Source organism: Epinephelus moara, chromosome 14 (genome assembly GCF_006386435.1).
Source record: "Epinephelus moara isolate mb chromosome 14, YSFRI_EMoa_1.0, whole genome shotgun sequence".
Taxonomy (NCBI): Eukaryota; Metazoa; Chordata; class Actinopteri; order Perciformes; family Serranidae; genus Epinephelus; species Epinephelus moara.
The window spans coordinates 10,165,850-10,190,557 of record NC_065519.1 but is presented as its reverse complement, the minus strand read 5'-3'; the positions used below and the strand labels follow the sequence as shown (position 1 = coordinate 10,190,557).

Genomic DNA, 24,708 nt, shown 5'->3' with positions numbered 1-24,708 from the left:
GTGTATCACTTAGGTACTTGCTGCATTTCCTGCTGATATTGTGCCACCAAAAGTGATTTTTTATGACAAAACATTTTCTTTTCCAAACCATCCCCAAGTGCTTCCTGTGCCTAAACATAACGTAAATGTAAAGAAATGTTAAGTTTCAACGTATCGGCAACATAATAATGTACAAATGTAACATTTATAACATTTATTCTCCCAACTGGGTTGATTTTTCCCTCAATGGAAGCTTTGTACTGTATCGTTTTCTACAAATATATACATACTATCATATGGTGTTATTTATTTTTTTAATACATAAAGAGGGACATCCTTTAACTAAGTACTTAAGTGGTACAGGGTGTATTCAACAGTTTATAAAACTATTCTTACATTTTTAGTGTTACTCCGGAAACAGTAAATAGATTTTGACGTATGACATATGCGAACTTGCTTTTTAACAGGAAAAAAAAGAGATTAAAGATATTGGATTTGTGCATTCAGTTTAAGGATATTATTTTATAATTTATATAAGAATGAATTTACCAAAAACAAAAACAAATCTAGAGCTATTTTCAAAACCTTGTCTGTCTATCCTGGGAGAGTGATCCCCCCTCTGTTGCTCTTCCTGAGGTTTCCTTAAGTTATGCCTTACACAAATTAAAAGTCTAAGGATAGAGGCAGCCGTGTGCTGTACATATTGTAATGTGGCAAATTAGTGATATTGGGCTATATAGATTAAACTGACTTGATTTCACCATCCTAAAGAAAAAACAAACTAAAACAGACATTTGAAAAGGTTTCACTATTATGCCCAGAAGTTAATACAGAGCGGATATTTGTCTTTTATTTTGGCTGCAGGACGGCCGTGGTTTTGGCATCGGCGAGCTGGTTTGGGGGAAGCTTCGCGGGTTCTCGTGGTGGCCAGGCCGCATTGTATCCTGGTGGATGACAGGACGGAGCAGAGCTGCTGAGGGAACCAGATGGGTCATGTGGTTTGGAGATGGAAAATTCTCAGTGGTGAGTGTTTAGAGCCAACGTTAATATTGCTGTCAGGTAATTTTTTTTTTCTTCACCAGAAATGAGGCAAAACAGCCTTTCGTTTATAGTGACAACCACACACTTTATAATGAGCTTTTTTTGTTTTATTTGCCCAACCAGCTGCTCTTTTCCAGAATAAACATAACAGTTATTAATCTCCAGACACTTTTACCTCAACAACACCATTTTTCTAGCTTGTGAAATAAACTATAACATCATTTTCTGAGGTTTTTTTTTTCTTTTGCAGGTTTGTGTAGAGAAACTCATGCCTTTAAGTTCCTTTAATAATGCCTTTCACCAACCAACTTACAACAAGCAGCCCATGTACAAGAAAGCCATCTACGAAGTGCTACAGGTGAGTATCAGAACAGTGCTTTTCAGTTTGATGCTGCTGAGCGTATTGCCTTAATCATTATACATTATTATAGTTGCAGTACTTTTTATAATAGCAGATTTTATAGCTACAGTTGCTAATATTGTAACTTTTTAAAACTTACACAGGCCAATTGGTCAACAGCACTGTACACGTTTTCACTTGCTTAAAAAATAGTTTGACATTTTGAGAAAATGTGCTAATTCATTTTCCCGCAGAGAGTTAGTGAGAGGGATTGATACTGGTCTCCTATCTGTACCCCAGAAATTAAGTTAAAGCCAATAAGCTTCACTTCGCATAAAGATTACCAAGAAAACCAAGAGAAAACAGCTGGTCTGCCTAGTCTATAGCTGACTAATTAACATGTTGTATCTTGTTTGTTTAATGCAAATGCAAATGCAAACAGAAATTAAAAAAAGAGGTTTCACAGGGACTTTGGTATTGGAGCTATTTCTTCCTATTTAATATTCTGTAATAAATTGTATGATGTATCTCCCAGCATGTGTAAGTCTTTCCTGAGCATCTGTAGCAGTGGTGTAGTCTACATAATACACAGGTATACACTGTATACTCACCAAGAAAGCTCCAGGATTTCCATATACCCATTTTAAATGCACAAGGATACAGAACAACATAGTTCTGTGACAGAACTTTCACTTCAGCTATTTTTATTTGCAAATATGGGGTCAAGAGATGCATAGCATGCAGAGGAACTCTTTCCTCGCGCCCACACTGCTGAGCTCAGCGCGGAACATTTTGTGGTTAAGTAAGCGAGAGTGTGTAGATATATCCACAGTATACCCACTACAAGAAACTAGACTACACCACTGATGCATAGCCAGAGGCTGTCTATGCACTGTCCATAATACAATGAAAATGTTATTGAGATTTTCTGTAATCAGCACATTCAGATAAAAAAAAAGTGTAGTTTCAAAATAAAATGCTTAGATGAGGAATAAAAAAAAGAAATATGACCCCTTATTGGGACAGCAGTTAGATAAGGTTTTTTGTTGAGATATTGACTGCGCTGAATCATTTAGTACAGTGGTTCCCAACTGCAGAGTCGTGCTCTAAAAGTGGGTCGCGGGTCCATTCTGAATGAACCGCAAGTGACTTGCGAACGTGTCAAGTTTGTAAAAAACACACTTTATTTTTGAAGTACAGTGAATTTACAGCACAAGCTTTTATTCTGAAGTGCCGTTTCCTGCTGTAGAGTGAGTGAATAACAGACAGCTACTTAACAGAGACGGCGAACTAGCTCAAAGACATGGCCAAAGACAAGCATGATGCTGAACGTATTAAACTTTGTGGACCTTGAACTAATGACTAAGGAGCAATCTGGACCCCATGGCTGGACCAGTTGGGAACCACTGATTTAGTAGATGATCATTTCTTTAAGTATATTAAGGATAATTTTCACTCATAAATGTTTTTATGTGTTTGCAGGTGGCTGGCAGTCGGGCAGGCAAAGCCTTCATGGCCTGCCCCGACAGTGACGAGACAGAAACCTCAAAATCAGTAGAAATGTTGAACAAGCAGATGATTGACTGGGCTATGACAGGATTTCTGCCCACTGGACCCAAGGCTTTAGAGCCACCAGAGGGTAAGAGGAAGTCAGTATTATAAATCTTGTATTGTTAAGCTTTTATCTAAGCTTGTTGCCAGAAACTGAGTTTTAGGCCTTAATATTGCAAGAAACTTCCCATGTGTATCGACCACTTTATTTAAGCTGTTAATGGACCTCTTCAACTACAGATTTCTCTAATTAAGCAAAAGACTGAATAATTCATGATGCCTGTAATATTAATTGTCTCCCATGCTGTGCACCCCAGAGGAGCGTAACCCATACAAAGAGGTTTACCCTGAGATGTGGGTGGAGCCTGAAGCAGCAGCCTATACGCCTCCTCCAGCCAAAAAGCCTCGCAAAAGCACAGCAGAGAAACCCAAGGTCAAGGACATCATTGATGAGAGGACACGAGGTAAGGTGCCACATTTATTAGGTTAAATAGGAGTCATGAACTCTAAATTCCTCCCCATGGGGTGGACTCAGCACAGTTGTACATCAGAGTAAGTGGTCAGAGAAGTAGTGTGTGGACAAGACGTCCATTAGAGTGGCAGGTTTAAGACGGGAGTGAGTGATGTGACGAGGCAAAAAGGCTCCAAAGACTATGAATAGATGTTTGGGTTTATTTCCAAACAAGCTTTATTGATATTGCTGTAGGATGGCCTGGCCATGAGCGCCTAATTCAGTAACATAACAGACATCAGTGTTGGCAATGCCACAAAAGCTATTGTTAAAATCTGTTGTTTAACTCATAACTTCAATGGTTTTACATTGTCCACTTATTTATTTCTATTTGACTATTTTTGATGCATTTCATAGTTTTGCATTTTATCTGCACCTGTTAAGCACCTTGTAACTCTGATGCCATAAATAAAAAGTTTACTTACCGACTCAAGACTATCTCAGCTGCATATGTTAAAGCTAAATGCTTTGACGCTCTCTGTATAATTTAGTGGCAGATAACATTATGGACATCACCTCTCATATATTAACCAATTATCTACTCTGGCTCCGACACTTAGTTCTGAGTCAGATCCATTAGCATCTGATTATTTATCCAACTTTGACCTTAAACTGGATGATTTAATGAGTGAAGAAAAAAAGTACTCCAGACACATTTAACGTACCTTTTACTCGTACAGGTAATAATTTAGGTCCATCTTGCCTGAAAAACAAGTAGCTATTATGGATTTAATGCCAAACTGGACCCCAAAATGTCTCTTTTTTTTAAAAAAAAAAATGTTTCTCTTTTGATAACAGCTTTTCCTAGAATTTGGTGTACCACAGGGGTCACTTTTGGGGCCCTGTGGTTCCTAATTTACAGAAATGACAAATGTTTGTAAATAAACTTTTTACGTTTTATTTTGCTGGTGACATTTCATTCTCAGAGAAACATAAGAACCTTCATATTTATCATTTACAGTAGATATTTCCTTTAATTTAATTCAATAAAGCTCACAGATATCCTTGAAAGCTTAAAAGCTCTGATGTTCAACATTTTTGCAGTATTTTCCACTGCAAAGGGCAGCTAATAAAAAATACCTTTAATGACTACCCAAAACAGAAATATTCATCAGCTACAGCCTGCATTCACAAGAACATAAATGTCCATTTTTTCCATTTCAGATATGTGTTAATCTGGATTTCAGTTCTTTTTTTCAAGTTTTTGAAATTCCTGGTTTCAATCTATTAGCATATCTTCATCTGATTTGTAGAAGAAATATCTTGTGTGTATATATGTATGCACAAATACAAATTTTAGACCATGTATAAGAACAACATAGTTTTGGATTTACAGAGATGGTTGCAGGATGATCATTGTAGTTATACTGTTTTTTTCTTTTAATCTGTGTGAATAAACAAACCCAAGTAAAATTGGAGGTTGAAAAGAGACCAATTTTGAACTGTTGACCTTACAAATATTTTGTCGAGTGGGGATCTTGTTGACCTACATTTCTCATCGAGTGTATCATGTGTTGTATTTTCAGAACGGCTTGTTCATGAAGTGAGACAAAAGTGCCGCAGCATAGAGGGTAAGTGATGTGTGCTCTGTGCTCTCTAGCTTGTAGCAGCACCAGGGGGCCTCTCAGGGGATGAACACCCAGATGCCTTACACTTGCCCTTGTTGTTGACAAGCAGAGCAGCAGAAATGTATACGTCAGTGTTAATAATACCACAGAAGAGTCAAGATGTAGAAATAACATTTACATAATTTTTGCTGGCTCTCTTGTGAGTTCTCTCAAAATATACCAGCTAAGCTCATTAGATCTTCACCTCTGTCACAGCTGCTTAAATAATTTCATTGAAGTGTGAAGCTGGGAGCATGGCAGCAGCAGAGTTCACACCTCTCTGACCCCCCCTGTTAAACACTGACATACTGCATTTCTGTCTACAGACATCTGTATCTCCTGTGGAAGTCTGAATGTTACCCTTGAGCACCCGCTGTTTGCTGGGGGAATGTGCCAGAGCTGTAAGGTAAGCTGTGATAGAGGTCAAAAGTTTGGGACTCGGCTCCAACAACTGTGTCGTAAAAAAATACAGCTCCTTTCAAAGCTAATAATAAACTGGATATATTTCAAGCAGATGTGAAATTTTGATTTATAAACATGTTAAACTGCTCTCCTTTTTCTACCTCCTTTGCACAGAACTGCTTCCTAGAATGTGCGTATCAATATGATGACGATGGTTACCAGTCATACTGCACTATCTGCTGTGGAGGACGAGAGGTGCTCATGTGCGGAAACAACAACTGCTGTCGGTGAGGTTTCTACTGGATTCTACTGTGTAATGAAGGTGGTAATAGCAGCCACAATACCCACAATGTCTTCATCAGGCATGTAAATTTAAATCATGACAGCATCTTTTGCACAAAGAAGCAATGCACTGTATGTGTGTTCTGTGAACAGTGGTGCCATAGTGTGTAAGAGTGCAAGGTCAGGTTGCATCTAAATGTACTGCAGATCTTAATCAGATTTCCTAGAAATCAATAAAGAACATGGAAATGTATGTGTTTACATCCACTACTGCCATGCAAATATTAGGAGTTGAATACATCAGAATAATTGTTAATGGCAGTAATTCTCCTGGCAGTAATTCTCCAGTTGGATGCCATTAAACTGTTGCAGAAGAATAGGCATTTCCTCCCCTTTTTTGTTCCCAAATTGAATGATTGATTGCCACATGGCAGCAAGAAGATCTTACATATTTTCAGGGCTATAGGAGTACATGCTATTACAGTCCAAGATGGTATAGGAAATAAAGTGTTTTTGCTTTTACTTAGCATCATGAAGTAAATGTTGATTGCACAATGTAATTGCCATAGGATAATGACCATTGGCCTTCATATTGGTTCCCTATAAGCCAAGCTTTCATTATGCAATTCTGTCTGCCACCGGGTACAATCTCCCAGGAAAAATGAAGGCTTCATTATAGCACAAAGGAAGTGCGACAACCATTGCAAGAATAAAACAGGAAGAGTATAACACTTTTGTTTTCTCTGGTAGCTATCAGTAGCTACCCGCAATTATTACCAAAGGGTATCAATGTACATTCTTATCCCCGGTAGGGAAAATGAAGGACAGTTGAACAACCAAAATAACTGTGCACACTCTGAGGAAAACCGCGGTGGGGTTGTTGTAAAGTTGTCTGTCTCTACTTTGAATAAATAAAAATAAGTCACATATACAGGAGTGAGGGACCCAGTCCACCATGAAATGAAAAGAAAGCCTGTCACAATGGGTTCTACGATCTTCATGTGGGTCCAAAAAAGGCCCCAGGAGGAAGTTTCATCTTCCAAGTTACTTTTAAAATCCACTGATCATAGACTCAGAGGATGCTACTGAATCCCAATCTGTCAAACCTGGAACTTATTTCTGTAGGCTGTAAACAAATCTACCGTAAAAACTGAAAAAGCACATTTTCATACAATATGTCTGGCATGTTAGATCTGTTCCCAAAATAAAAACAAATGACGAGTTACTGAACCAAACCATCCAGCCAGAACTTCCATAACTTTCATCTACAATGACTAATGTACATTGCCATGCATAATGTGGGAAAGTTCCCTCATCCACTTCCATTGTGTGAACTTGCAGTAGATACTATACAATTTCTAATCTGTAAATATTTCCTGTATTCTTTACCCAGGAGATAAATTGTTCAATAAATTTCAATGGCACATAAATACACCATCTGCCTCTAGGATAGTTGTTTTTCCCAATATAGATTGCAGGATTGTGCCATAACTGCATATATTAAACACATAATAGAGGCTTTGTGTTGGTGTCACAAATCTGGTTGCAGTAATGATCACATATTATATAAAGTGTGGTTGCATGCCACTTCAATAGACCACTGGTTATACTCTGATAAAGTATCCTTACACAGACTATGAGACTTCAGTTTAGAAAAATACCATTGAGAACAGATTGAGTCACACTTTGGACCAATCACTAAACAATGATTTGCTCTGTGTTTAGATGATGGCATTTGACATTTAAATGACATTTGGATGATAACTCATTGCCCCTAAAAACCTATAAACTAGGCTTTGTGGTTGAACAAAGACTGATGCTGCAGTTGGGTGGTCTGTTTCTGACCTATAATTGATTTAGAAACTGATCTGGTGGGGAAAGAGCTCTTTATTTGTTAAACAGCCTACTTTAAAGGATAGGCTTATGATAGTCTTAGTTTTGTCATTGTCTGCCCATTAAAAGACCAGTCATTTTTGACTTTGCTTTTCTGTTTGTGGCACTCAGCCCCAAGCCCTAATGATAAATCTTAATAAAATGGATCACCATCATGTACAGTTTCTTTTTGTAAAAAAAAAGACATGCTTAATAATGTCCTTAGACAGCAGGGCATTGTTATTTGTGCAAACATTACTATGAGCAGAGTAAATAGTGCATTTGTTGAGAGATATTTTCAGCTGCAAACTAATCTAGTGCTCTGGTGAGTATTTACAGCAGCATGAATGACTCAAAATAAACTACAGTGTTTATTGTAATGAAGGAACACATCACCCTGTGCTACAGTGTGACTCACTGATGTTTAATAGTTTTTGGACGACACAGGTGCGCTACGGCACAAAGGGATAATAACTATCAGGCTTTGACCGCACATACTTGTTAGCAGGATCGATTAATTGCCTTTTCATGTGTTTAATCATGCGTCTCTAACAAATTAAAACACGGCGTTGGGTAAACATGGGCAACCTGATATTTGAGTGTACAGATTTTGTAACACCCGTGCTTTTAACAATCCTTGGGGAACTCTTTCTTTAGATGAAAGGGTGTCTTAATGATCCCCTTAGTTTCAGAAGGGCACTTCGCTGATTTTCAACCTGCTTTGTAGCAAAACAGGCTGTGTAACTGAACTGCGGTAAGCTTCTCTCCATCTGACCAGTGCCTAGACATCGCTCCTCGCCCCCCAGCAAAACTCTGCCAGCCATCATAATTGACATAATTCACGTCATCCGGCAGAATTTGCTTGCTCTTGGGCTGTTGCTTGAACTACAGGCTGTACTTCTGAATTTTCGTATTGCAACACAAAGGGTATAGAGGCAGATCAGGAGACAGACAAGCCCAACCCCCGCCCCCCAACTCGGAAATACATTTAAACAGTAGCGCTAACTGAGCACATATCAAGATTGTGTCACTGTATTGTCTATTTCTTGACTACAATGTTTTAGAAACATATTTTGGCAGCATACTGTTTGCTGCACAGTGAAAATGGAAGCCAAAAAAACTGAGATCAAACAGTGAAACTAGACAGCGCTAATCAAATATAAACCAAGATTCTGCTACTGAGTTGCCTATGTCTCACCGGAGATGTTTTCAGAAACATGTTTTAGCTTTCTGTTTAACTGTAATACGAGATCGTTTCTTGCTAGCCGGCCACCATTGTTTCAAACAGACGTGTTTGTATTACGTCACCCACCAGCGGGAGTCTGTATTGGTCTGGTGCGACACAGTGCTTTCTGGTAGTTAAGAAGTTTTCTCCGTCTTGAAAAAAGGCACCCCTTTTCTCTGTTTTCTCTGGTTCTGTTGCACCAATTTAAAAAGTATTTGCGTCTTTCTACTGCAAAGACATCCTAGTTTTATTAAAAGGCCATCTTTCCAGCAGTCAAATAAGTCTTTGAAAAGAATTCTTGAAGAACCCTTTCTTAAAAAAAGGGTTCTTCAGATAAACGGTTTGAGGTAGAACCTCAGCCCTTTGGGAAGAATCCTTTTGGAGCCCTTATTTCTAAGAGTGTAGTTTAGAAAAGCCACTCACATTTGATTGATATCAACATGCAACAACTCAACCCTATCTTCTACTAGTTACTAGAAATACATATCATCCCTTATACTAAATAACCTCCTTGACCCTGTGTTTAGGTGTTTCTGTGTGGAGTGTGTCGATCTCCTCGTTGGTCAAGGAGCTGCACACGCAGCCATCAAAGAGGACCCCTGGAACTGCTACATGTGTAGTCAGAAGGGTGTGTTTGGTCTACTGGGGCGTCGCACTGACTGGCCCAGCCGTCTCCAGCACTTCTTTGCAAATAATCATGACCAAGATTTTGTGAGTAATGGACCCTCAGGCTATAAATCCCACTGTCTGACAGCGGAGTCTTTTTTCCTATGTGTCTAATTTTCTCCCCCCTCTCCGTGTTGTATTTCAGGATCCACCAAAGCTTTACCCCCCAGTCATGGTGGAGAAGAGGAAGCCCATTCGTGTCTTGTCGCTATTTGACGGCATAGCAACAGGTAAGACAAGAAGCGGATCGCCTTTATCTGATCAAAGTCTGTATGAAATGTTCTGTTTGTATCCATTTACGACAGATGACCCCTTTTCTGTACTGAATGCATCGTTTCCTTATCATTTTGGTCACAGTAAAAGCAAAGTCATCCTTTTAGCCAACTTCCATGTCATGATATATAATCTCATCGCACAGTAAATAATTAAAATTTTTCACTTTTTACAGTGGGTTCCTTGTGGTAACTTTGTTATTTCAAGAACACATAAAATAATTTCTAATAACACCATCATAGTCATTGTAAGAGTTTATCAGTCAATTTGGGAGTGATATCAAAGCATTATATTGACAGGGGAAGACTGATGTGGGTTGAGCATGTTTCAGGAACTGTGTGAATATTTGAGGATTTGAGTGGTAATTTTCGGTACTGCTCGACATATGTCAGACACAGCTTGTTTTGGAAAAATCTTGAAGGGTTTATCTATAGTTATCTATGTTCTGTCTGACCTTTGACCCCATTCTGTGCAGGGCTGTTGGTGCTAAAAGAACTTGGCATCCAAGTGGATCGCTATGTAGCTTCTGAAGTGTGTGAAGACTCCATCACTGTGGGTATCGTCCGGCATCAGGGTCGCATCATGTATGTTGGCGATGTGAGGAACGTCACACGCAAGCATGTGAGTTTGATTTTTTTTCTCTGCTTAGGGTTGTATGAAGTGTGCTTGCATGGTCTTTTTTTCAGTTGTACTATGCTTCACATGCATACATGGAGTTGGCTTATACAACAGCAGTAAATCACTCTTATTAACTGTTTTGACATACACTGATTTTTTAAGTCTTACATGCAGGAAATGAGCATTTATTGAATGACTGAGTTATAGTTAGCTATGACTACATATGTGTTGCTAAGCAACCGCAGAAATCCTGCTTGAGTATTGATTCTTGCATGTTCCTGTACCAAAACAGAAACACACATTCATCAAAAAGAGAATCTGTGCAGAAAAGGGGAAAGAAAAAGACAAAAAATGCTCTATTTGAATGAGATGGTGAATGGAGGCATGAAGGCAACACAGACTATAAACTCAAGTGAGATACAGGTCATATCAGTGGTTACGACTCCAGTTTTAAATATGAAACATGTTTGAAATAAGCAGCTACTGAATCGGACGCCAAAGTATTTCAATTTCTCAACACCACATACTGTATCATTTGATCTCCTAATGGTCAAAACCAACTGACCCAGACTGAAACAGACTCAGTCCAGGTTGAATCAATAAGTGGAGATGCCCAAATCATATTTATAATCGGCCCAGCAGTTCTCATGTGTATCCCTACATTAACAAGCTCTACCACAGCAGAAGGTAGTTGAGTCTCTGGTGTCGTTAAACTATATAAAGAATGATTTTTATTGTAAAAAAAAAAATGCCCCACTTATCATCCTTAATCATAAAATAGGGCTCCAATATACATAGAAATACCCCCGATTAGGATGTTTTATGTTTCCCTGCTGGGAATGCTGGTAAGATATACAGTTGTTTACAGCGTCCGCCTTGCTTTAGAGAGACGTTATTTAGCATTTTATCTCATCTCATGCAACAGTTCCCTCTCTGTTTCTGTCAGAGTACAGCGCTGCTCTGATGACGTCATTAACAGCTGTACTATTAATATTTAGGTTAATTGTTTCCTCTAATGATTTCTCACAGCATGACTTGAAGCTCTGCAGGGTAAAAAAATCTTTTTCCTTTTTTTGTGAATAAAATGCCTGCAAACAGAGTCAAACACATTAACCTGATATGATAAAATTAGCGATTATCGCAAGTTTGTGCAGTTTTTTTGTCTGTTTTGTTTTTTTGACAGCTCATTTTAAAAAGACGCCTACATGGTTGCAATTCCAGTGTATATGTATAATTAAAAAGAACACTAAGGAAAACAAAAACAGCCATAGGACTTCTTTATATTGTGGTTTTTGTTGTTGTTTAAGTACACTGTAAAAAAGCTTTTGCAGAGTTGTAAATAAGACCCATGCATATCCTTTAAATTTTAATTAAGTATATTAGTCAGCAAGTCAAACAATTCATTTGTAAATTATACCTACTCTACCTATTAGTTAATAGTAACAACGACAACAGTAAAAAAGTTGCACCTGAACACACCACAAAGACTACAGCCAACAGCTAACTAGCCAACTAACTTAAACACAAGCCAACTAACCAACGGTAGTCTGTAATCGTCATTCAACAAAGGAAACCACAAGACCAGAGCCCTAGAAGTTGGAGTTTCATTTTGGCTTTAAACATGACTGGATTTAAGAGAGTTTGGTGAATCTGATTTGGAAAACTACAATGAAGTCTCATCAAAAAATGTAGAAGAAGTTTAGGATAAGAAAACAAAAATATTACTGCATGAGACCCAGCAGAGGGTCTTCTTTTCTCACACTGGAGAGCCAAAGAGAGGTAGACACTAACTCTCCCAAACATAAAATCTGTTGTCTTTCTTTTGCCTGACAATCCAGGTCCCTAATATGCCAGATCCACAATTTACCAACATCATATTACATTATTCCTGGCCACTGACTGGCATTGCCTCATTATGAAAGTGCATGAACTTACTTAAGTAAGAAACTGGAGACTAGAGCACAATGAAGACATTTTTAAGGCATCCACCAGACTCTACAAAGGTTAGGGGTTCAGTGCTGCATTACTTCATATTACAACGTGTCATTATCTATACTGATTCTGTCTTTATCTCTGTGTTTCTGACTCTGTGTCTTATCTGTATACAGATACAGGAGTGGGGTCCCTTTGACCTAGTTATTGGTGGAAGCCCATGCAATGACCTTTCTATAGTCAATCCTGCTAGGAAAGGTCTTTATGGTAGGTTAACTCTTCACTGTTAAGACTTTCTTTGTGATGTTATTTTGAATCAAGATCCTGTCAAATATCGACAAGTTGAATATCTATCTATAACAGACAATTCACAAAAAATCATTAGTATGTGCTCCTTACTGTACTTCAGCACTGTTCAGTGATTGTTTCTCTCCCACAGAGGGCACCGGACGCCTGTTCTTCGAGTTTTACAGGCTGCTCCACGAGGCTCGGCCAAAGGAGGGGGAGAGCCGGCCTTTCTTCTGGCTCTTTGAAAATGTGGTTGCCATGGGTGTCAGCGATAAGAGGGACATATCTCGCTTTCTAGAGGTCAGCTTCTCTCTGTCCATTGAACTTGTTCCTACAGATTTATCTAATCCTTCAGATCATAACTTCTATGAACTAGTTAAATCTTTGACTGTAGTGTAGATACAGTATGATGTAATTCCAGTGAGACAAGGATTGATGGCTTATGAATGCCCCCTTGTGGCACTAATTCATTAACTTTACACAGAACATGAGAAGAGAACACTCTTTATCTTTCTTATTTATTATAGTTCTGATGTGCTATGTTTAATGTGTGACCTGTCACTTTGTTTGGCTTTTGAAACCCTTTTAAATGGTAGGATAATGTGTAAAATGCATTGAAGCTGGCTTATTGGACATTTTCACCTGACCCTAGATTAATTTTTACATCAGTCAAACCTATACAAGGATTTTTTTCAATACCAGTTATACTGTGCTATCAAACTCTACTTCGCTGTACTGTGATACACTCTGCGGAGAAGTGCATCTTACCTTGGATTCAGGTGTCTTTTCCTCTGCTTTATTTGGATTTCAGTGCAACCCAGTGATGATCGATGCCAAGGAAGTGTCTGCTGCCCACCGCGCCCGCTACTTCTGGGGTAACCTTCCTGGCATGAACAGGTTGGTGTTTGAATGGTGAGGGAAGCAGCAGCCAGTGTTCTACACAAGGAAGGAAATAACACTTACCCTAATCAAGATAGTGACTACACCAGTCATGTAGTAACCAAATCAAACAAATGATTTCTTCAGACTTCAGAATCAGCATATGTAACTGACCATTAGCAAACGTTAAATGATGACATAACCTGCCACCTGAACCTCTTGGCTCTTGTTTCGGCTTAAAGGCAAGACAACTCTGTCCCCCCATTCAGGGATTGTACCTTTTATACAAAATGGGGAGGTGAAACTCCCATCTTTAAGAGGCAATGTAAAAGGGGTTACAGAGATAGAAAACATCTGCTATTATAGCAGCATAAGAGGAGATGGAGCCATTATGGAAAAATGTGGAAAAAGCCCTTAGCCGAACATTAACTTCACTTAGTAAAATGGAGGGCAGCTCAAATATCAGATGTTTACCCATCTATAGGACTGAGCCATCTTTTGATCTTATTGCACTGCCAAATGTAGTAATAGCAGGCTAAAGTACATTGAGTGCATTACCTTGTCACAGCCTGCCTCATCCTAGTATTGGTACTGGGAGGCAGAGTAGTGAGAGTGCTGGCTGGTGTGCTCTCTGTTCTGCTCACTTCAAGCGATGCGGTTAAGGATGGGGACAGCTCCCAAGCTAACAACTGCACAAAAGCCCATGCTGCTGCTGTTTTGGCTTGAGTCAATAGCCCCTGTCAAAAATACATTCTATTTTCAATAATTTAATAACATTAAAGGCACTGTATGTAAGAATGTGGCCAAAACGGTTACTGCACTCAAATTCAAAATACTGCCGCGAGTTGTGTCCGCCCCCCCTCCCCTACAGATTCGAGGTTGCTGGACAGTGGCACACTGGAGACTGATTTGTTTGCCCATGGGCGGCTGCCGTGGCAGGGCCGCGTCGCCGCGTCCTTGATCTTCAGTTTTCCAGCGGACCGTTCGAGCAAGTCCGGCTTCTCTGCTGCTAACGCTGCTGCCGGGATACAGCGGAGGAGCCGGCTGCTAATGCTATATACCGGAACACTGCTAATGCTGCTTGCTGTGCTGCTGTAGCTCAGTCGTAACTGTAACTGATGCTGAGACTCTACTGACTGCCTGACTGGTAGACGGCGGTGGATGGCGCAACAGGCCAAAACACAAATTCAAAACATAAACATGATTTGCGGACCGTAATTGTTTTTTAAAATGCGAATATTCTGGCTGTACTATTGTTGTCGGTGAGATCAGTATGTTATATGAACATTATTCCTTAGTCTCTGTGACATATTAGGAGGATTTTATTACTATTTGTTTTAGATTTCTTACATATAGCTCCTTTAACTTCATTACAGTGATGGAATGTAACCAAGTATATTTACTCAAGTACTGTACTTAAAGGACCAATGTGGGGGATTTAGGGGGATCTGTTCACAGAAATGAGGTATAATATTCATAATTATGTTTTTATTAGTGTAAAATCACCTGACACTAAGAATAGTCATGTTTTTGTCAGCCTAGAGTGAACCCTTTATATCTACATTGGGAAACACTGGCTCTGGAGAGGCAAGTTACCTGTTACATACTTGGAAATAGAGAGCCAAGGGCAGGTATTCACTCGGTTGCATTCTGTAACCTCACCACTGGATGCCAGTAAATCCTGCACACTATACACTGTTACTGTAATAACAGTGTACTGTAATTTTGAGGTACTTGTACTTTACTTGAGTATTTCCAATTCATGCAGCTTTACACTTCTTCACCACTATATCTCAGAGGCAAATATTGTACTTTTCACTCCACTACATTTGTCTGACAGCTTACTTTTTTTTTTTTACATCCCCTTCCTGTCCAGTTAAACTATACATCAACAGATCTGCTGATTGTGAATGTTTGTGATAAACTGAAACATGAAGGGCTCAGAAGGGTGGGAGCCTTTCTGTACAAAGTTTGCATGCTCTCTCTGTGATGCATGGGTTTTCTCCAGGTACTCCAGCTTCCTCCCACAGTCCAAAGACATGCAGGCTAGGTTAACTGGTGACTCTAAACTGGTCATAAGCGGCAATGTGCGCATGAACTATTGTCTGTGTTTATGTGTCAGCCCTGTGATAGTCTGGCAACCTGTCCAAGGTGTACCCCACCTCTCGCCCAATGACAGTTGGGATAGATGTGTTTGTTTAAGTGAAAATTATCCTACTTCTTAAAGCAAAGTAAACTATTTATAAACCCTCTTGGGTCAGCTGGAAAATGCCATCTCAAAGCTTTTAACAGGGTTGTTTTTCTGACAACATGAACAGTTGACTCTTTAGAGATGCATAGTTCTCACAGGACAGCCATGCTATTAACATGTCATACAAAAAGATGCATTGCTGTAGATTAAACTACCCAACAGTATATAAAAGAGATACAATAAGCACAACTTTTGACATCTAAAGCGATACAGTGCAACATATACATTAATGAAGCAGTAATATTAATGTCAAAAAACCATATACAGCAGTAAAACACTGAAAGGAAATATTTGAGTACTTTTGATACTTAAAAGTACATTTTGCTGGTAAGAGCAAGCTACATAGTTTTACCTTAAGGTTTTGAATGCAGGACTTATATTTATATATATACTTATATTTGAGTATCTTCACAGTGTGGGATTAGTACAAGTAAAGAATCTGAATACTTCTTCCACCTCTGCTTTCTTCCATGCAGGATGTAACTTGGCCAAACAGAAAACTCACCAGCATGCGCAGACGTTAGAAACCGTTAACTGCTAGCTAGTTAGCTTATGTAGCTAGCTAAACGACACTTTGGTCGACGTAAAAGGTGTCAAATAATTCTTTAACTGACGGAGCTAATGTCAAAACTTCAATAAATCATGTAATTCAAAAACATTTAATTACTCACTATAAGGTGGTAACAAGCTTAACGTGATAAGTTTCACTTACACTCAGGGGGTCGCTAGCCGAGGTGAGGTTGGCAGCTACGCAGCAGTTTGATTGCGCAGATGTAACGGTATTTTAATCACCCTCGAATATTAGCTCACGTGATTGGCTGAATCGGAGGGAGACATCTGATTGGCTACAGATAACTCATTAAAGAATGAAGTTGTGAATGGAGGCGTAGCAGTTAAGTTCACACACAGGTTCAACAGTCTGCATACAAATGTAATAACAGCCAATTATGGTGTGGATGAAAACTGCAAATACTTTTCCATGCATACATTTGTTTATTTATTTAAAACCAGAAAAAAAACGAATGTCCATTAGAAATATGTATGTGAACTTCCTCTTTTGGATGTCTTTTTTTACATCTATATACAATATAAAATTTTGTGTGTGTTGAAAAATATTTTTGTGGAGAGAGTCACTTATATTTAATCACAAAATACATTTGTGAACGCCTCTGCGCACAAGACCCATTGGATTCCAGAAATACAGCCCACCCAGTGTTGTGTAAATATAATCAGTCTGAATATAAGAATTGTCTATTTTAGAGGACACTTAAAACATAACCAACTCAATATTATTAAATAGCCTACATGGTGTTCCCAGACTACAATCAGCAAAGAAAATAAAGAGCAGTTACTTTGCCAAGTATCAGATTTGATAGATGAGGTTATACCATAAGCCTTAATATAAACTGTGGCTCCTGTTCTTTCTCTTTTCAGGCCTTTGAGTGCTATGTGCAATGACAGAGTGGACCTCCAGGACTGTTTAGAACACGGCAGAACAGCTAAGGTACTTGTATAATACATTGATGCAACAAATATATTACAACAGAAGTGCATGCATCATTAGAGTGCTTACATAATATTGATTTGGCAGAGGTTTTGGTCCAAACTCCGTTACATTAAGTGAATTCAAGATTTGATTTGCACAAGATAAATTGTGTTTTCTTTCTGTCATCATATGTTTTCAAAATTGAGTATATCAAGTTGGGACAGTGGGATTTGTAATTGTAATTAAAAACAATAGCAAAAAAAAAAATAAAAGCAGAAAAGAAAAGCAAAAACACACGACTTATTTCAGTGCTCACAGCAGGAGGAAGCAACACTGGTGGCCCCTAGTGGGGATAAGAGATAACCATTTAAAAGGGCTTAATTCAGTAGTGAGATCAAAATCTTCAGGTTAATCAATCAATCTGATCTGTGTGGGTTAGGGTTAGGGTTAACCCACCCTAATGAAAAAGCCAGACACTCAAAACAATAAAAAACATAGAGCTAGTTAGATTCATGTATGGATGGATTACTAAACTCCATGGGCCCAAAGTGTCAGGGGCCACCCTGGCCTTTTGAAATGTTGCTAAAATGATCACAAAATGGCTAAAAGGAGACACAAAAGAACTACAAAGAGACACAAAATAAATACAAAAATGGGCAGAACAACCAAAAAGAGACACTAAATGAATACAAAGAGACAAAAGACAGTGACAAGGAGACACGAATGACTATAAAGTGAAACAAATTGATAAAAAACAACATAAAATTACCTCAAAGGGGAACAAAACAACTTCAAAGACACTCAAAACAACCACAAAGAGACATAAAACAACTTAAGAGACACAAAGCAACTTCAAAGAGACACAAAACAACCACAGAGAGACAAAAAACAACCACAAAGCGACACATAATGACTACAAAATGACACAAAACAACGAAAGATGACATTTAATTTACCTCAAAGAAAACAAAACAACCAGAGACAAAAAACAACCTCAAGGCGACATAAAATAACTATACAGTGACACAAAACTACCAAAAATGATGTGAAATAATCTCAAAGAGACACAAAACAACCACAAAAAGACAGAAAACAATCACAAGGTGACAGAAAATAAACACAAAGAGACACAAAACCACAAAAATATGTATAATGAATACAAAGAAATGCACAAAGTCTGCCTGTCTTGCTCCTGTGTAAGAGAGGTGGTGGGGCCCTTTGCATATCTGTGCCCAGGGGCCCATTGTCTCCTAATCTGCCCACATATTCACAGACTAATATTCCTCTTGTTCCCTTTCTTTCTCTGTCAGTTTGGGAAGGTGAGGACCATCACCACCAGGTCTAATTCCATCAAGCAGGGCAAGGACCAGCACTTCCCTGTCTACATGAACGAGAAGGAGGACATACTGTGGTGCACTGAGATGGAGAGGTATGTAAACATTAAGATCATCCTTCAAACTACCTTTCACAGCTCTTTCAGAGATCAAAATCTCAAAATTATCCTCTTGTGTCTTCCCCTGTTCTGCCTCCTGCCTGTGTGTCTGTCTCGCTTGTTGCTTTGTGTCTGGCTCATTTCTCTGTCAGGGTCTTTGGCTTCCCAGTCCACTATACGGACGTGTCCAACATGAGCCGACTGGCAAGGCAAAGGCTCCTGGGCAGATCATGGAGCGTCCCGGTTATCCGCCACCTGTTTGCACCACTTAAAGATTACTTTGCCTGTGTTTGAGCAGCAAGAAAACTTGCTCGGAACCATTTAGGAACTACAACTGTATGTTGTGACTAGAAATAAGAGCCTTGATCCTCAAATTATACTCCTGTATAATTTGCAAGCGCAACATTGACGTAGATTTCACATTATTTCTTGTATTTGAATTGTAATTCTTATTCTATTTAATTTTGATATGTCATTTTACCTTTTAGCAGTGTTATCAAGTATTGTTGATTTGTTTGTGCAAGCTATACTTGAGACTATGCTTTCTTCTCAAGACACTGAGACAGAAAAGTGCTAAACGTGTTTTTAAAAAGAGACAGCAATGCGATGGGAAAGACCCGAGAGATAGGAAATGAGATATGTGAAATGTTTCTGCTGTGTGAGCGTACTGTGCGTCGGGGCTGCGAGATTCCCACCTGCAGTGCGGCCATGCTTCCAGCTACTGAGCCTCACAGAGATGTGACGTGAAAGGCGATTTTCTTCAGTGTCAGGAGAGCTGTGTCTCTAAGAATCCAAAACACCAGATCACATATACCTCTTTGTTTACAGTTTATATACACAACTGAAGGTAATAAAGGTACTACTGTAATATGGTTACAATACCATGGTGCTCCAAGATGATGAAAAACATCATAGCCCATGTGGCACTACAACTCTAGACAATACGGAACTCTTTAACCTGTTGCTGAAATAACTTGTGTTTGATGTTTTTACACGTAACGAAAAAAAAAATTCTGTTCTGTGCCGTTTCGTTCACTTCAAAGGAAGTGAGAGACAGTAGACTGCAAAATAGAGCATATCCTCTTTTCTGCATTTTACAGCTTTTATACAGTTTGTACTGGTGCTCATTTAATGTCTCAGCCTTGCCACACTCAGGCTCACTGCCTGGATCTGCACAAACAGAAAGTGAAGCTATAGCCACATGGGAAATGATGTTTTCTGTCATTGTAAAAAAAAAAAACAAGAAAAAAAATCAAAGAAAAAAACGGAAAAAAAAAAAAGATCAACGTCTGTGAAACTATTTTTTTCTAGTTTCATCCTGACCAATGACATTACTGTACAACTGTTATTAAGTGTGGTCGCTGGAGGGAGGGAGGGTGGCCAGGCCGGGTAACTCTCCTCATCAACTTCCACCTCTCGTAACTGAAAAACTTTCAGGTGCAAAATCCTCAACAATATGGTGCGGCTTCACAAAGTTCTTCTACCTTTTTATAGCAATTTTGTGCTGTTTTATCAACATTATAAAGCACTTTTATATGTATACTTTCTTTTTTTCTTGATATTTTAAAAAAAAATATTGGTTCTTGTGAATTGTTTTTTGTTTGTTTGTTTTATGATGTGAACTGATCTACCCTCGTGTAATACTTTTTGTATACAGTAGGGCTGTGCCAATAGAAGTGAAAGAATGGATTTTGATATGTGAAAACCATGTTATTTGACTCAGTGTACAGTAAATGGATTTGACATTTGTAACCCCTGTCCCTCCCTCCATCATCCATATTGTTCCCTGTTTTAAAGCAGCGATACAGTATGATTCTACCCAGAGTCAAAGAATGTCTATTTCTATTAAGATTGTAAAATGTAAGGCAGAGTTAGGGAACTGTGTCATGCGCTTTGTATAATATTTTGTCCCTTGTGAAGGACAGCTGGCCCTTTGCCGTTTCCCTGATAAATCGTAGTCGTCATGTTGACAAATTTAGGTGCTGATCCAAATCTGGATTACGTTCACAAACTAAATTCTCTTGATTGTAACCTCTAAGATTAATATGGAGGATTTAGGCTGCAGTTCGTCAAAACAAAAAACTGACACAGTGTTTGACAGAGGTGTCGGCACTCAAAGATGTTAAAGAGGTTAATAAAAACAGATGTTATCGCTTATCTATATCATATTTAAGATTCTAAATTTGAAATTTAATTTCATAATGTAATTAATTTCTTAAGTGACCTTATTGCCATCATTTTTGTCCATGCACACGGCGCTCAATATGAGCTCTTGTGATATTTTAACCAGATGTTATTTCCCCCCTCCCCCATAATACGTAACACCCCCTCATGTTTGTACATTTTGTACATAGAGTTTTCCGGTTGCTGTTTTCAATTTGTTTTTATCTTCTTTTTTTTTTACGTATGAGATGTACAAATATAATTCTTTGCTAATATATATCATCAAATTAGGAAAAGAATCTTAGGTTAAACATAAAAAAAATCAAGTGACAAATTTGATTCAAAACTTGCTTTGAGCGTTAGATGTAGGGAGACTCCAAGTCGACTACTTTATCGTACTGATTTGTTTGTGTCAAGTGAGTCCAGATTTATGTCATGTGATCTTAATAGTGGCCTATGGACAGCTTTAAGATGAACGGTCTCAACTTCACTGCACAGCCCTACATGGTGGTGTTTTTTTGTTTGGTTTTTGTTTTGGCTTCTGTTTCCTTTTGTAAAACTTTAAAAAGAGGGATTGTAGGTGTCTCCGATGGTGCTAAACATTTTATCTAAACAAGAAAAATATATTTGATTGGAAGAGAAATAAACATGTCTTGACAATGACTGTTTTTAAGTTCCTTGTAGTAACAGAAAAGAACTATTATTTCACTCATATAAATATATTAACAAAGGCATTTTAACTTTGTACTTGAAAAAATAAGGATAACAAATAATGAAAGGTTTCCTATATTGTTTTAGACTAGAGATTGCTGTAGTTGGTGATTATCTGTGGGAAAATCGTGTGAGAAAAAAAAAAAACGGTAATAACTTTTACTGTAGCATAATGTATGCTTAATACGCATTGCTTCTTAATCCTACATTCCATGCCGTAATATTCTCCATGTCTGTTTTCCAAATGTTGTTTTGAATCGATGTTTTTTTCTTTTCTTTTTTTTTGAATCATCAGAAACAACATTTGAGTTTTACTGTTCAAGGCAGGTCAATAATTCTATATTCGGTGATACTGTTGACACTCTGTGTGACTTTCTTTCTGTCATAACTGTTAATGGCCTATACGCTTTTTCCTCAAGACCAGTTCGTACAGCAAATGTAGCAGTCATTCTCCACTTTGACCCCCCCCTCCCTCCCCCCATACTTAAGTTTAGTGTCCAGAGAGAAGAAAAAGGCTCCGTATTACTTGTGCTGGAGAACACTTGAATAAATGTATTGTTTTTGTGCAAAAATCTGCCACCTCCTGTCCTTTTTTTTTTTAAATTCTATTTTATAAAATGTACCCGACCTCTTAAATTAAAGCCAAGCAGCAGCCTCAAAGGCTGACACATGAAGTCAACACTGAAGCGCCAAAAACTGCATTTCATCAGATGGCCTCTTGAGGTTGGCTCCAAAAGCAAGTCAATCCCCAGACACCCATGCTTAAATGTCCAACTGTACAATAGAAATAAACATGTTTATGTGGAATGAAAAACAGTTTTGGTCTCTATAACTAATTTCCCCGTTCATGACAACTGTACAGCAGGTGAATTTTTATACAACTCACCTGCTGACATTTTATTGAGTTTAAAAGTTGTGCATATGTAGGGGTGAGCCGCTTTGAATGACAGGCTGTCTGCAGGGTGTTGATACAGTCTATGAGTCAGATCCATCCCTCGCACCTCCACAGCTCCACCTTCTCATCCAAATATGGTCACCTCTGGCTCCAAAAATCCAAGATGGTAAAGTTCTGTAATCATGAATACAAAGGCTTCAAAATGGCAGTCCACAAACCAATGGGTGACATAACATTAGTTACTTCTATTATTTTATACAGTCTTTTATACAGAAGTTATTAATAAAGAATTAAAGGTATACAGGTGTGTGATTGTCGGTTACCGTTTGTAAACATGCTTGCCAGCAAAAATGAAAATTTAGAGCCGACCTCAGATACATGCTGCATTCCATTTACCTTGAAAGCCAAAAGTCAGAGCTGGGAATGACATCACAACAGAGTTGATTGCATTCTAGTACAACAAGACGGATATTGTTATTGTGCGTTTGTTGGAATTTCCAAGTTCCCAGTCAAAAATTTCGATTTGAATGCCCGCTGAAGTTGGATTTCCAACTCAGAAAATCAGAGGAACCTCACTAACCTTAATCTCAAAAATTGGAGGCATTCCAGTTGAAATTTGAATGGGAACTCAAAAATTCCAACTTCCCAGTACAAATGGAATGCACGATCACTCTCATTTTGTGTTTTGCCTCACTGCACTTGTGTTTTTTGGCACTGCATCTTTTGGATGCCAGCTGCTTACAATCTGGCACCTGTTTGCTACCTTTTTATAAAGTACACGTCCATAAATGTCCCAAACACAGGAAATAAGTGGAAATTAAGAAAATACAGGCAGAGGGAAGAGTCTCTGCAGAAAAATACACCGCCACACACTTCAAGTCGGTCATAAGTGATGATTCTGTGTGAGTCTATACATTTTTTTTCCATTCTTTTCTTTTTTTAAATCCTGCATAGTATATCTTTAAACTCAAAAATTCAGTTAAACAGCATTATCGGGATTGTGTGTATGTGTGTGTGCAACATTAGCGAACAACCCAAAGCATGTTATCAGATTTTCCAAATGTTGCTGAATTTTTGTGTACGAAGTCTGAGATAGTATTGCATAATGATTGTCATATATATGAGATACTATTTCAGAATTAGGGGTGTCACACTATATTGGTATTGACAATAGCTGGTATATTTTCAAATTAAAAATACTGATAACATGTTAAAGTGATTGTGTAAATGATCCAGCGCCTCTTAAATCATTTGTGTTTCTTCACATTCTCACTTTGTCTCCCTCTCCCAACTCCATCTGGTTGCCTTTTCACTATTCTTGGTAATCATTATACATATTTTGAATGTAATTAATTTGCTATAAAAGAGACAAAACACATAATAAACAAATTAAGAGATACATTTGACTGATAGCTTTTCAAATTAAAAATGTCCATAGATATCCAAATGTTATCATGAACTCTTCTGACCACAAGAATTGAGCAGTGACAGTCTGGTATCATGCCAGCCCTACTCAGAATTATGAGATATCTTGTTATGAAGAGAAAACATCTTGTTATAATGACACAATAAAGTCAGAATTATGTGAAGAAACCCCTTGATAATTATTATTTTTTCTCATGTGGCACAAATGTTATTCCACTGACACACAGTCTCATTATAATGCTAATATTTTGGATGTAGGGCAATTCCAACCTTTATTAATATTCTCATTAGTCTGTTGTGGCTTCTAATTGTCAGGGGGGCTGATAGAGGAGACATGGATATTGATATTCAGCTCCAGTTTCCATGCCATCATGCCCTCCAGCAGGGGATTTGTGGCTCAGTGTCTTGACACCTGGGTCCTCACCACCTACAGTGCTTCAAATAAGGGTGTAGCCTTGCAGCTCCTCTCTGATCAGACCTGAACATGTTGCCACTCCACAGTTTTTTTTATACAACCATCAATAACAGAGTTTATGGGCTTGCACTTAGATTTCCTACTAATGCTATTAGCTCATAAATGTATTATTTATGTTCTTTTTTCTTTTATTATAATCGTTGCAGATCAAGCCTGGGCCCTGTGAGATAGGGCATAAACAATACTGGCCTATTAATTTATCCAATTAAAGCTCATAGCGACATTTAAGCCATGAAACCGATGATAATAGTGCTGATAATACATTATAATAATCTATTATGCAGCTTCATTTTGCTGTGATCTCTGTGTCACCCCCTTCCTTTCATAGTGGTACAGCCTCCTCACAGTGGACACGCCCTGAGTCCAAAGTAATTGGTTGCTTAGGCGACCAAGCCTTCACTAAG

The 24,708-nt window shown here is 38.4% G+C and overlaps 1 protein-coding gene across 5 annotated transcripts in view; it reads left to right on the top strand.

The window, feature by feature from the left end:
* Window positions 1–22,294, top strand: part of dnmt3ab (DNA (cytosine-5-)-methyltransferase 3 alpha b) — a 55,698-nt gene extending 33,404 nt beyond the window's left edge. For 3 of the 5 annotated variants that reach the window (XM_050061354.1, XM_050061353.1, XM_050061356.1), the window contains 16 exons: window positions 844–1,002; window positions 1,271–1,378; window positions 2,843–2,999; window positions 3,229–3,375; window positions 4,949–4,993; window positions 5,356–5,435; window positions 5,606–5,718; window positions 9,338–9,521; window positions 9,622–9,706; window positions 10,225–10,370; window positions 12,476–12,566; window positions 12,739–12,887; window positions 13,399–13,499; window positions 17,152–17,221; window positions 18,514–18,632; window positions 18,788–22,294. In XM_050061354.1, coding sequence (XP_049917311.1) covers window positions 844–1,002; window positions 1,271–1,378; window positions 2,843–2,999; window positions 3,229–3,375; window positions 4,949–4,993; window positions 5,356–5,435; window positions 5,606–5,718; window positions 9,338–9,521; window positions 9,622–9,706; window positions 10,225–10,370; window positions 12,476–12,566; window positions 12,739–12,887; window positions 13,399–13,499; window positions 17,152–17,221; window positions 18,514–18,632; window positions 18,788–18,929 — 1,896 coding nt within the window. In that variant the 3' untranslated portion in view covers window positions 18,930–22,294. The remainder of the gene's footprint in view (window positions 1–843; window positions 1,003–1,270; window positions 1,379–2,842; window positions 3,000–3,228; window positions 3,376–4,948; window positions 4,994–5,355; window positions 5,436–5,605; window positions 5,719–9,337; window positions 9,522–9,621; window positions 9,707–10,224; window positions 10,371–12,475; window positions 12,567–12,738; window positions 12,888–13,398; window positions 13,500–17,151; window positions 17,222–18,513; window positions 18,633–18,787) is intronic. The other 2 variants (XM_050061357.1, XM_050061355.1) reach the window with 1 other exon arrangement.
* Window positions 22,295–24,708: the final 2,414 nt, after the last annotated feature.